This window comes from Kogia breviceps, chromosome 6, assembly GCF_026419965.1.
Source record: "Kogia breviceps isolate mKogBre1 chromosome 6, mKogBre1 haplotype 1, whole genome shotgun sequence".
Taxonomy (NCBI): domain Eukaryota; kingdom Metazoa; phylum Chordata; class Mammalia; order Artiodactyla; family Physeteridae; genus Kogia; species Kogia breviceps.
The window spans coordinates 23,088,016-23,102,471 of NC_081315.1; the positions used below are offsets into that span (position 1 = coordinate 23,088,016).

The window sequence follows — 14,456 nt, forward strand, 5'->3', positions numbered from 1 at the left end:
TTCTAGATCAGTCCTGCACAACAGAAATATAACGTGAGCCACATATATAATTTTAAATTTCCTGGTAATCATCTTTGTAAAGAGTAAAATTTTTAAAGGTGAAATTAACTTTAATAATCTGTTTTCCTTGAGCCTGATAGTTCCAAAATAACATTTCAGCTGTAAATCAATATACTATGATTATTCATTAATTATTAATATAAAACTCTTTTTTCACTAGTCTTTGAAACCTGGTGTGCACGTTGAGTAGTTATTGATTTGGACTAGATACATTTCACGTGCTTAATTGCCACACCAACCTATGTATTGAACAGGGCAGCTCTAGACATTACAGAGTTGGGACTTGAAAAATCCAGTCATTGAAACTAGGTTGGCAAAAGCCTTTATTTAAAAAGCCAGATGGCTGCTCAGGACTCCTCTGTGAAATAATCTATAATTCCATTTTCAAAACATAATGAGAGTAAAAGCACAGTGACAAGGAAAATGAATACAAAGAACTAAAAATTATATTCTTTCTCTAATGCTTGATGCAAGAAAGGTTTACTACTCATTTTTATATTTAACTGAAGAATCTATGGATCACATATCTTTATGAATAGGAATGTTATTTTAACATGGACTAAAGCAATACTTACTATATGTACTTAGAAGTCCTTCATATTGTACTATCAATCCCACCGTGTGAAGCTGCTCAAGAAAGCCAGGGTCATACAAACTTGTGTGCAATTTGATGATAAAACCACAGACCAATCCAGCAAGCTAAAAATAAAAAAATAAAAAAATTGAAGAAATTACTGGGTCAGCAAACTTTAATTTAAAAATATATGTCTTTGAGACATCACAGACATAATTAGAAATTTTCAAGCATATGTAACAAAATTATAGCTATTTATACATCCATTTTGAACTCCGTTGACTGCGTTTACTCTAGTATGGCTTGGGGAAGGCAGCATTGTGAAATGGGAAAGACCATGGACTCGGAATCTGCAAATCCTGTCCCCCCCATTTCTAAGCAGTAAAACCATAAAAAGTTATTTAAGACTTCCAAATCTTTCTGTTCTTATCTTTTACACACGGAAAATAGAGATAATAGTTCTCATTTTGCAGAGTCATTGAAAGGACACAATGGAGAAATGTGTATAAGGCAGAGTATAATGCCTGACACTTAGCTCCGTTTGCTACTGGGTCATGCATGAAATGGGGGGACAAGAGATATTTTGGGTAAAACATTCCCTTTGTCTGGAAGGTTTAGAAGGAGAGGTTTCTGTCTCTGTCCTTCCACGTGTCTGTCTATACAACTCAATCATGGTGGTGGAGGCAGGAGGGGAGAAGGAGCACAGCCATTGTGATGGAGGCCAACCTTGATGTCATGGGCTGGGGTTGGGTGCAGGCAAAGGAGGTGGTCCTGTCAAACCTCCCATTCAAGACTATGGCCTGGTGAACTTATTTTATAAACACCAAAAACGAGATCATTATGAAGTCCTGTCCTGGGATTCATGAGAGAGCTGTATAAATAAGGGGTTGCAAACAGATCCCTTTTGCCAGTCCTGGCTGCCATCTGCACTGTGCACGGTGTGGAGAGCCCTGGGCATAATATGAGGACAGGATGGGGGACCCTTTCCTTCACAGACTCTTTGCCCTGTGAAACAGCACGGACATTTCAGAGACTTGGCCACCTCTTTGCTGAAATAAATACTTCAGGTCTCAGACACTGTTTCCATTCGGCTTGTATTTATTATGAGTAAGAAAAACTGGGTACTAAACTTTAAGAAAAGAATCCCTTTAAAAAGAAAATTGCCAAAGGACCTATGGTATAGCACAGGAAACTCTGCTCAAAATTATGTAACAACCTCAATGGGAAAAGAATTTGCAAAAGAATAGATATATATGTACATATAACTGAATCACTTTGCTGTACACCTGAAACTATCACAACATTGTTAATCAACTATATGCCAATATAAAATAAAAAGATTAAAAAAAAAGAAAACTGTCAAAAAAAGACGTCTATCTTCACCCAAGGATACTATTTGACAACCCATCACTGTGCTGGGCTCACAAGATCAAGAGGCACCTACTGCTTGGCTGAAGACGACGTCTCTTCTTAGCGTCAGCATCAAACACTGGGGAAGGCTGTAGGCAAGCTCCTGAAGGAGCACGAACGTCAGGGACTGCTTGGCTCGATTCACCACTTCTCCCATGCAGTCCTTCAGGGTCAGGATGAGGGGATACAACTGTTCATACCAGTCCTCTGCGGGGTGGATGGGGCATAAGAACAGCAGGATAGATGAAGGAAGGTCTTGGAAGATAGAACCAATTTATTTATTTTTTCAGTGAAGTTCTACACATTATTAAGGAGTCACAAAGATTAGATTTAAAGATCTCTGATTCCAATCTCTCCTCTGAACTCCAGGTGTCTATTACCAGCCACCCACTTGGGTGTATGTAACTCATCTATAGTAGAAGACTTCTCTTCTCTACTCATCTCTAATCTGTGCATTGCCTGTATCTTAGTGGATGGTGCCACCAAACTCTTCCTATGCGGGAAACAATTTCCTGGACTTCTTCTACAGTCTCCACATTTACTGGGTCATTAAATCAGTTCTACCACCATAGTAAGCCATCAAACACTCATCTTCCCCCTTGCCCTCTCCCACCATCATTTATCTATCTCCTTCGGACCACTTTCTATTCCGCTCCATAACTGACCCCTCTTCCTCCAGTCATACTCTACTCGAATCCTTTCTCAACAGAGTTGATAGAGGGGGCTTTCTAATCAGTTTGAATCCCATCACTCACTCTTTCACTTCCTTAACTTAAACTATTTTAAACACACCAAAACATTCAGAACAAAGTCCCAAAGCATGACAGACCCTGCATTATCTGACCTCTGCCTATGTGTTCAGTCTCATCTCTCAGAACTTTTTCACTTGCAGCCTTGAGTCCTAGGTGAGCTGAACAACACGGATTTCCCCAAACCTGTTCTCTCTCATCTCAGTGTCTTTGCAAATCCTATCTCCAATCCTGGAGCACCTTCCCCCTACATATCTTCCTGACAAACACTGTATCTTCTCTGCAGACTCAACTCAGGGTTTCTCTCTTCCAGTAAGTCTTCTTGATTTTCCCCTTAATCCCCTCCTCCCCCCATCCCTGTTTACTAAAAGTTTGCATTACAGCTCCTTGCTCTTACTGTTCTAGAGCAATCCATGCTGTTCTGCAAGAAAGGGAGCTCACTGAGGATGAGAAATTTCTGCTTTAAAAACTGAATTTCCAGAAGCTAGCATAGCAGATATTCAGTTTTTAATTGAATGAGTAAAGTTATAATAAATATAACAAAAGTCTTTTAAGATATAGACATGTAAGAGAAAATCAAGTTTTTGACAATATTTGGAATTCGAATAGCTTTCCTTCAAATCAGGATACAAAATTGAAACCATCTGTGCTTTTTGTATGTCTAGAAATTTAACATGTTTCAATTATATAATTATGACTTTGGTGTGTGAAATAGAAACAAGTTATATTCTATTTCAGTTTATTTGGAAATCAAACCCCTGACAAATGTCAAACATTATAAATTCCAGACTGTATGCTATTCCATTAATATATAAATAAATTAACTGTAGTGGGAAAAATATAAATATGATTTAAAAGAAATGAGTGAATGTTGAAAAATTAATTATGAATCAAGACCTAAAATGGTATGACCTTCTCAGTTTACAAAAGTGAATGATGTGAAAGGTCAATAATCAGTTAAAACCTTGAAAGAGTTATAGGTAGTGATGAAAAGAACTGTAATCACTATTGTACCATATCTATTGTCACTTACTTATTTTATGTTGTGGTGAAATAGATTAGATGAAATAAACCAAAATGAGTGAAAGGACAATTAATGGTCCCAACTCAATAAAAAGACATGCTCCTGTTAATATTCCATATAAATGCTTATGTGATGCTATAATGCAAAATACATTAGGAATATTAGGAGTTCTTATTTTAAAATATTGTAGAATTAAGTGTTATGATAGGAATAAAAAAAAACACTAGAGAAAGGGGAATTCAATGAAGGCCTATTAAATCTGTAATCATTTAATAAAAGGAATCACTGTGGGCAGCCTAGGATGAGATTTGAACCATGGTTCAAGTGAAACACGCATTCGGTGACTATTGATTTTTATGTCATTAGTAGCTGTAAAAAGGGCAAACGGAGGTACATTAGACTTATTTTCAGAATAAAAGACACGTCAGTAGACACGAAGAAGGAATATTCGATATTCCTATTGTTTTCATATTTACATTCTTTTATCTCCCATTCTCTCCTACTCTCTTATTTAATTATTGTTCTCAATATGAATGTGCACACACGCACACACACACACACACAGAAAATAAATATCTCAATAAATTGACCCAGATGTAGATCTTAAAAGATAACAGACTGAAAACCTATTTTGTTTTGTGCTGAGGTCTGCAGAGATGAATTTCTACTGAAGAATTCTCCAACATAAAATAAAGCCTGGGTGCAGTAGGTGGCGCTGTTTTATCAGGCTGAAGTAGAACTACTTGGTCACTTACTCCATTCAGATAACTGATTTATATACTCTTTTATATATTTACATAGTTCCCAAACAGCAGGTACGTGTTGTATGGGCACTTTGCATCCTACTCTCCTGTGTCAAGTGGTCAATAACCTGGCCAAAAGTGTAATAGGCTCTTTCTATTAGGAAATGAAAAATTAACTTAATTTTTTTCCTTGGAAGATACTAAGTGACAGCTCAAATTAAATATAGCTGATGGTTTTCTTGAAGATCTTTAAAAGAGGAATCTTCACAGATTTCTTCATTAGCATCAGGATAATTTCTTTACTCACTTCTAAACCTATCTTCACACTTATTTAACCATTTGACTCAATCAGAAATTACAATATTAAAAAAGAGACAGAGAGATCACCTGATTTCTAGTCCTTCTAGAATAAAACTGAGGACCTGGAAAAATAAATACACTGAAATTCTAAATCTAGGAGTGCTGTTAGGTATTTGTCTGACACTAGCAATATTCCAGTGTCTCTTTATTATAATTATATATACTTTTTATGGCTAAAAGTTAAGGAAAATGACAACATAAGAAAACATTAATGATGAATGAGAAAATTACAAGTTGGTGAGCAAGGTAGAATGGCTTAAAGATAGTAATAAGCTTCCTATAAAGAAGCATACTTGAGGGTGGGATAGGGAGGGTGGGAGGGAGGGTGACACAAGAGGGAAGAGATATGGGAACATATGTATATGTATAACTGATTCACTTTGTTGTAAAGGAGAAACTAACACACTATTGTAAAACAGTTATACTCAAAGATGTTTAAAAAAAAAAGAAGCATACTTGAGAAAGCTAAAAATACATTTTTTTTTTCCTAGAAAAAAAGCAATTTAAGTTCAGCAGATAAAGGAAAACCTCACTGGCAAATAAATGCAAATTGTGATGGCTTCAGGTTTTGTTCCCTGTTAATATTCACTCAGTAGGGGCTTCCCTGGTGGCGCAGTGGTTGAGAGTCCGCCTGTCGATGCAGGGGACGCGGGTTCGTGCCCCGGTCCGGGAGGATCCCACATCCCACATGCCACATGCCACATGCCGCGGAGCCCAAATAAAATATTCACTCAGTGTAAATCTCAGGTTCTGAAATAAACACAATGGAGTGTGACAGGCCAAAGTAGTCAGTTCATAAACAGCCTTTTTGCTCCAATGAGCATTCCAAATCACTCTCACAAAGGCAAAAGAAATGCTTTAGTTTTCTCTTTACAAATACTTTTGGGGACAACAAAAAAAGCTGTAGCCCCTGACCGTCCTGAGACCACTGTCATATCCCTCTCAGCTTCCTGTCTCTCCATACTTACAATGTACATGGGGTTTATTTTGTCCTGATGGGAAAACCATTTCCTGGGAGGGATAAAGATGGTGTTCGTTCTGCATTTTCTAGTCCAAGGAAGAAATCTTGAAATGCACACATCCACTCTTCTGAGTTTAGTTTCCTCACGTTTCAACTGAGATTTTACACGCACGCACGCACGCACACACACACACACACACACACACACACACACTACCGATATAGCCACCGCACCTACACCTCTCACAAAAGCTAACTGGCCCAGCAGGCACTGAAGTGCCCACATCGTTGATTCTATCCCCTGGGCTCCTTTTAGTGACAGGGGAAAATATGAAGAGAATGTTTTAGTGTCTCTATAAAAACTTGCTGAAACTCCTTAACCCTGAGACCAAGAAGCAGAGTCTTTCCTCAGGAAAGCATAAAATGCATGTGGCTTTGCTGAGCTTTTCCTGAGCTTTGTGAAGTGTGCTGGAAGGCATCCAAGCACAGCCTGTTTTCCAGCCCTTTACTCGTTTCTCTAACGTATTCGAGTGAATTCACTGAAGGATTCAAAGAACGACTGCCGGGCACCCCCCCACCTCCTCCACACACCATCTATTTCCTGCACAGGGTGTTCACGTCCTCTGAGCTCAATGGCTCTTAGGTTGCCCGGGAGAAAAATAAAAGAGCCAAATACCAACCAATGGTAGCAGAGCATAATGCTTTCTTTCCAATTTCTGAGCCATTTTCTTCTCAGGTGCTTGGTCTCGTTCTCTCATTTAAGATAATGAACTTCACGGAAGCTTGTAGCCATTGTTATTTTTGTTATCACCACTTTTTAGACATGGGGGTGGCGGGAAGAAAAACTCACAGCTTGCATGCTCATTAAACTTTACGCAAGGAGATAAGAGAAGAAATGAGCCTGGCTCTTAGGATTCGCCTAAGTTAAGAAGATGATGAACTGTGAAGTCAAGCAATTAGAATGGCCTTTAAGGAGGGTGATAAAATTTCCAAGGTTCTGAGAGGAACAGAGACCCATCCCACAGCTGACAGGGTTTTTATAGGATGCCCAAACCTCAGGTAGCATAGAACTGGAAGTGAGTTCAAGGTGGGGGGCTGGGAGCGGGTATATCATATCCCTGCCCATAGAGTCCTTGTTGGTTTTGAAGAGCCTATGTCCTCCGTCAACCTAGAGATGGCTACCTATGTGCCCCTCTGTCTTTTGGGTACAGTTTTACAATGTGAACATCAGCGCTCGGAGGGGTTAACTATTAATAAGTCTTCCTCTCCAGATACCTTCTAGCTGGACTCCTTTGTATACTACACATGGCCAACTTTGGTCATAGACTCTAGACACCGGCCACAGGAGGCCTCCAAATATCAGCCGTATCCCTGAGATAGAGGACACAGAAATGAGGCTAATCCAGACAACAGATGAGTAATCAGGGAAAGAAAAGCACCCGCTGAGGCTGGGCTGCCTAGAATGACTTCCTTGGCCTCTCATAATGACCGCCTCCAAGTCTTCCTAACTCCTTGCCCATCTTTACAATCTGGTCTAGGAATTTAAAAAACAAACAAACAAACCTGTATTTATCTTTCTTTAAAAAATGCTAACCTGTCTTCCTTATATCAATTTCCCCTCTTTTTTCACTGCCATCATGAGAAATACATTCGTCCTTCAGTATCCATGGAGGATTGGTTCCAGGAACTCTTGCAAATACCAAAAACCAAGGATGCTCAAGTCCCTTCTATAAAATGGCATAGCACCATCACCCCTCCGTATCCACGGGTTCCACCATCACCCCTCCATATCCACGGGTTCCACCATCATCCCTCCGCATCCACGGTTTCCACCATCACCCCTCCATATCCACGGGTTCCACCATCACCCCTCCATATCCACGGGTTCCACCATCACCCCTCCATATCCACGGGTTCCACCATCACCCCTCCATATCCACGGGTTCCACCATCACCCCTCCGTATCCACGGGTTCCACCATCACCCCTCCGTATCCACGGGTTCCACCATCACCCCTCCGTATCCACGGGCTCCACCATCACCCCTCCGCATCCACGGGTTCCACCATCACCCCTCCGCATCCACGGGTTCCACATCTGGGATTCAACCAACTGTGGATGAGGAACCTGCAGATACAGAGGGCCAACTGTATCCTTATTCGTTAAACAAATAGAGCCTCGTCAATGTGAGGTCCTATGGTTGATCCTAATATTAAAACTCATGGCCCCTACCATCAAGGAGCTTAAAATACAGAACCCATAAGCTAACTGGAGGAGGTTAGAAGTGGGACTGGAGGGGAGAGGGGAAGGGACTGAGATGACTTTAAGGACTTAGAAAAGGCGGGAATAAAGGGGAAGTAAGTGTCGAGACTGAAGCCATAGGAAAAACCAATGGAAGACCAGGTGGGCAGTCACCATGGTAGGCATAGGGAGATAAGTAGGGGTGGGGAGAGAAAAAGGAAGGTGCAGAGTTTGGGTGAGCAGAGAGTCAAAAGCTAAGAAGCAAGGCCAAATCTGGAAATAATGGGTATCAGGTAGGGCAAGGTTAATGATAAGCGTGGGAGGAAGATCACATATAAATGTTGTACCTTCCTTTGCATCTATTAGGAGCAGTCTTAAAGGCTCCAAGGGTATTCACACAAAAGACAAACGTGTATCTTCAAATGTTATCCTCGCAGTGTCCAGTGAACTATGATCCAAGGTAAGTGACTGATCTTGGCACCTTCCAGTTGTATGAGAAATGAGTCGACTGCTCAACTCGACAAACTGCTAGGAGAACAAAGGCAACTTTTCTCATGTCAAGGGAACCTTATTTGTTTAAGTCCTGCCAGTCTGAGAACAATGTCATAAAACTTTCCAGTCTTGCTCTTAGAAAAACAGCAAAGGAAATGCATCAACTGATATCCTGCTTAAACTTCTCATTTCATAGCACAACGTTGAAAGCCTTAAGTAAATTCTGCTAAGACAGTTTCCAGGAACTAAATCCATTAATCAAACAAGTTCTGCATTGGTTGCAGCACAAAAGTTTTGAATCAGAGTTTACATTGGACCGGGAAGAGTCACATATTCACATTCCTTGAGCTTCTTTTGCCTTTTGGTCTAAAAAAATCTGTAACCTCAGGACTCTGACCTACAAACACGCTGAGCTTTTAAGAATAAGTGCGTAGGTCATAGGTCATCGAGCAACCTAAAATCACCAATACATCTACATCAGTCAGCTCTTGTCATTTAACTTTTGTCCAGTATCTAAGATTGAGAAAAGAGGGGTGGTGGGTATTGAGTTGATGAAAGCCTGATTAGAGCACAGGCACCAAGAGGGGAAAGGGAGATACATATCTACCCTGCAGCAAACTAGGTGAGTGTAGTAGTTCAAGGCCAGTAAAGTTCAAGGCCAGTGGAATACAGTGCATCCTTTTAAAAATTATTTCTACAAATCCAACAAAGCCTCATGTAAACAGATTCAACTTATAAGTGCTGAGTAAGTAGGCAAGTAACCAAACATAACATAAACAGTACCATTTCTCACTCTATTCCATAATTATATGCCCCACAGTTCCCACATGGGATATATGAATCTTTTTTCTTTGCCTATCCCAGTTTCTCTGTGGGAGTGAGTATCATCAGATTTATAAGAACACTAAATAATATTTCAATTGTAATTATGAATACTTGGCAATTCTTAATTTCTGCATAAGGTACAATTCCATAGTAAACTTTTTTTTTTTTTTTTTTTTTTTTTGCGGTACGCGGGCCTCTCACTGTTGTGGCCTCTTCCGTTGTGGACTGCAGGCTCAGCGGCCATGGCTCACGGGCCCAGCCGCTCCGCAACATATGGGATCCTCCCAGACCGGGGCACGAACCCATGTCCCTTGCATCGGCAGGCGGACTCACAACCATTGCGCCACCAGGGAAGCCCTCCATAGTAAACTTTTAAGAGATACCGATGGGATTGATTTTCATGAAGTTATCTCATCATACTGCTAATTTGTGTCTGATAAAAGTTAACATTTTGTTCAAAGGGTGATAGCAAAAAATTATCTGTACAGAGTTAAGATTAGAGATGCTTCTTCCTGGAAAGAACAGAAGCAGTGCAGCATCGTGGTTGAGGGGACAGGCTCTCAACTCAGACCACCAGGGTTGGAATCCAGGCGCTGCCACTAGACTTGGCATGAAAGTGCACAGGTAACTTCAACTCTCTACTTTTTCATCCAGTCAATGTGTGGAATTACTCCTATGAGTGTTGCAAGAGTGAAATAATAAAGGCAGTATCTTAAAAACAAGTTTTAGCACATATTAAGTCACCCCAAATTGTTAGCTATATCTTTAGAAAAATGGAAGCAAATATAAAGTCATTTCGACATGTGACCCAATGTCTGTCCACTCATCAGCACTTATTTCTTATGCTCTTCCTTCTCTCCTATTTCTGAGGATGACTATTTGTTCTACAGGTAAGACCAGCTCCTCTATCTGTACACCGGGTCTCACCCCCTCACTGCTGAAGAGTATCACTCAAGCAATCCTCTCCCCTGCTTCTGACATCATCAATATTTCCTTTGTTACTGGATCATTCTCGTTAGCACACACACGGTTATCTCCCCATCTTTAAAAAATAACCCTCTCTTGACCCTACTTCACGCTATAGCTTCCACCCTATTTTTTCTGCTTCCTTTCACAGTGTAAGTCCTCAAAGAGTTGTCCATACATGCTGTCTCCAGTTCCTTTTCTTCCTTTTCCTCTTAATTCTCTTCACTGGGGCTTTAATCCCTATCTATTCAAGTAAAGCTACTCTCATCAGTGTCACCAGTGGCTTCCATGCTGCTAAACCAGTCACTTCTCAGTCGTCATTTCACTTGACCTCCCAGCAGCATTGGGCATGTTGGTCACTCCTTCATGGAACACTTTCTAACCCTGGATTTCAGGATATCATGCTTGGTGGTCACTTCTAAACCAGTGGCCACTCCTTATCCAACTTTGATGCTGGCTCCTGACTTGTTAACATTGAGCTGTCCCCATTTGTAATCTGTAGGTCATTTCCCTGTTCTCTGAACACTCAATTCTTTGCTGACATTATTCAGTTTCATGGCTTTAAGTACCATCTATATGGTGGCAATTCCCAAATTTAGATCATTTATCTAAACCTCTCTCCTGAAGTTCAGATTTTTATATCTAACTGCATACTTGATATTTCCGTGTAAACTTAACATGTTCAAAGTGAACATGTTTCTGTTCCTGACCACAAAACTGGTTCTATCCAGAGTCCTCCCCAACCAGTCCATGGCCACCCATCCTTCCAGTTGCACAGGCCAAAAATTGTCCAGTGATTCTGGACTCCTCCCTTTTTTTCTCAATCTCCCATCCAAACTATCAGAAAACTCTGTTGGCACCACCTTCAAAGTAAGTACAGAGCCCAGCTACCTTTCATCATCTCCACTGTGCTTTCTTATTAGTCCAGGCCACCATCATGTCTCACCTAGAGAATTATGTTCTAGGATTGGATTCTATTGGATTCTAACTATTGGATTCTAACTGGTCTATACCTGGTTCTACTCTTTCCATCTACAGTCTAATCTCAACATAACAGCCTGGATGTTAAAATCTAAGTCAAATCAGGTTAATCCTCTGCTCAAAACCCTCCAATTACCTCTTGATTTTCTCAGAGTAATAGCCAAAGTCAATACAAAGAGCCTGCATAATCCTTCCCCCACAAGTTACCTCTAAATTCATCTTCTACTCTTTCCTCTTCACTTTCTCTGTTCAAACCAAACCAGCTTCTTTGCTGTTTCCTGATCACGGAAGGCATAGTTATGCCTCAAGGTTTTTGCATTAGTTGTTTTTTTTTTTTCAATGCCTCAAATATCCTTACCCCAGGTATCCACATGGCTCACTTTCTTACCTCCTTGTGTCTTTGTTCAAACATCAACTTCTCAGTGAAGCTTGCACTGACTACTAAACTTCAACAATATTCCAAAACGTTTTTACTTCGCTCTATATTATTCCAAAGCATTTGCCACTGTTAACATATTAGGTGATGCCCTTATTTCTTATGTTACTTTTTTATGTCGAGAGACGTAAAAAGAATACAAACTTCAGGATGTCAGGTGTTTTGTATGTTTTGTTCATTATTGTATCCCAGTGTCTAGAATAGTGCCTGTACAGTAGATGCTCAACTAAAATATGTTGAATGACTGAAAGGAAAGAAAAAAAAAGTCACTGTAGGGGCTTCCCTGGTGGCGCAGTGGTTGAGAATCCGCCTGCCGATGCAGGGGACACGGGTTCGTGCCCCGGTCCGGGAAGATCCCACATGCCACGGAGCAGCTGGGCCCATGAGCCATGGCCGCTGAGCCTAGGCGTCCAGAGCCTGTGCTCCACAACGGGAGAGGCCACAACAGTGAGAGGCCTGCATACCACCAAAAAAAAAAAAAAAAAAAAAAAAAAAAAATCACTTTAAAAATAATGTAACATCTTTATTATCTTAAAACTTCAGAACTGGAAGAGACCTTAAAAATTTGCAGATGATCTGTATTTTACCCACAAAGAAAGTGAGGTCCAGATAATTTAAGCAATGTGCCAAAGGTCATGCAGCCAAATTAGTAAACTGTGGACTTGCCAAGTATCTTGGCTCTGGGTCAAGTGTTGTTTTGTTACATCATAATTCACAGCACAATTTTTAAGGGAAACAACATTCATTTTCTGATAAGACTAAATGTTCAACAATGTCATAGGGTACAATTATTATTGGAATTCTAAGTTTATAATAAAACTCTGTCAACTTTTATTTTTTACAAAGTTTTAATTTTAACTTGTAAGTGTATTTTAAAAGTTGTCTCACCTGCTGACCTGTGAGTTTAAAAAAGCCTCATTCATTGATGTTTCTTTCCCAATGGAATTCTAAACATTCAGGTGTAGAAATTCATGGACTCCAGGAATATTAAGGAATGTTAAGGAAGTTCCGAGGATATAATGATTTTCAAGCATGTATGCATAAATATGCACGTACACTGAAGATAGTCAATAATACCAAGAAAACCTAAGCATTTCTTGTCTGGTAGCAGTTATAGATCAAGGTGACTACGCATTGGACTCTACTTGCCAAGAATCATGTTAGGCTCTGGAGATTCAAGAGCAAATAAAAAATACTTGGCATATTTTCTCACAGAGCCAAGACTAGTAGGGGAGATAACATTTAAAACAGCATTACCAATAAATCAGAGATACAGAGGCTGCAAACTAGTGGCCCATGAACAGCTCCATTTGGCCCTCAAGTGTATTTTATTTGGCCTTCCTCACATTGTAATAATTTTAAAAAATCTATTATCAACCTTTAAAAAATTGGGATATTTTATATAAAAATTCAGAGTCACCTGAAAAATCAGAAGATGTGGTAAATAACTTTAGGTCCAGATTCCCCCATGGGAATGACTGGCTAGAGCTGTAGTGGTGGCCCTCTTTGTAGGGACATTTTCTTCCTAGTTTGCTCCAGTGTCCATCCGTTTCACCTGACTCATTCATGTTAACCTGCACGATGACCGTAGGCCTTTGTACTTACAACCTTTGTAGAAAGCATGATTCCATCATGTGAGGAAGCCAGTGAAAAATAAAATTGTGAGACTTTTGTTCAAAAAGCAGTAAACAAGCTTTTTTTTCTTTCTTCCTCAGTGGTATCTCTCTCGGCCCGTCACGGTGATTTCTATTTACTCTTTCATGTCATAGTCCTTTGGGTATGGGGATGCTTGTGTGCAGAGCTTCAAAGGCACCCAGACTGACCCTGACTCTCCAGCACTCACGCCCTGGTCCCTCAGCAGGTGAGGGTGGGAATGGGAGATGGTCACTGGACGGGACAAGGATGGGGAAGCTAGGCAGGCACTGGAGAACCAGGGAGACAGAACTGGAGATGAACCAAGTCTCCAAGTCCCAGGCATAGCCTTCTTTGCCCATTATTTATTTACAACACAAAGCTAACACTATTAAAAAAGGCAAGATGGTGACCATAGAGCATTAAACCCAGAGCAAAAGGTCCTGCTGACTGAGGAATTCTGCGCACTTGCAAGTGGTCCTCCACTTGTAACACCAGCTCCGGTCTGAAAGATCAGAAAAGGTGCCCCAGAAGATGTGGAGACTGAGCCTGTGGACAGTAGAGATGGGCAAACCTTTGAAAGCCTGGCATTGAAAAGCACAAGGTGAGCTCTTCAAAGAATCCAGTGTGGCTGGATCAGGAAGGTTGAGGTAGGGTGACATGAAAAAGATGGCAAAGCACTTGAAGAGGCAAGTGGGAGTCTGGGAATTTAGGGCCTTGTAAGATAAGGAGAAAATGTAACCAACAAGTGAAGCATTAGCTATGACTACCTGGGAAATCATTCATCAAGATATTAAGAGCAAACATAAAGGCAAGTAAACACACATGCAAAACTGCTCTTAAAATTTAAGCATTCCTTGTCCAACAGTTATTCTGCAGACCCAGTTCTTTTTGACAAATTCAATCAGGGATCACTTTGCCTGGAAGGGAGGCAGGGATGGAAAGCTTAGCAAAGTGCATGTCACAGAAATGCGAGTGCAGCCAGTTTTAACTATTAAGGTGA

At 40.5% G+C, this 14,456-nt stretch overlaps 1 protein-coding gene across 13 annotated transcripts in view; it reads right to left on the minus strand.

Moving 5' to 3' along the window:
• INPP4B (inositol polyphosphate-4-phosphatase type II B) overlaps positions 1–14,456 on the minus strand; it is a 737,042-nt gene that overhangs the window by 87,793 nt on the left and 634,793 nt on the right. For all 13 annotated transcript variants that reach the window (XM_067035581.1, XM_059066760.2, XM_067035588.1 and 10 more), the window contains 2 exons: positions 2,079–2,251; positions 636–759 (listed from right to left, as the gene is read on the minus strand). In XM_067035581.1, coding sequence (XP_066891682.1) covers positions 636–759; positions 2,079–2,251 — 297 coding nt within the window. The remainder of the gene's footprint in view (positions 1–635; positions 760–2,078; positions 2,252–14,456) is intronic.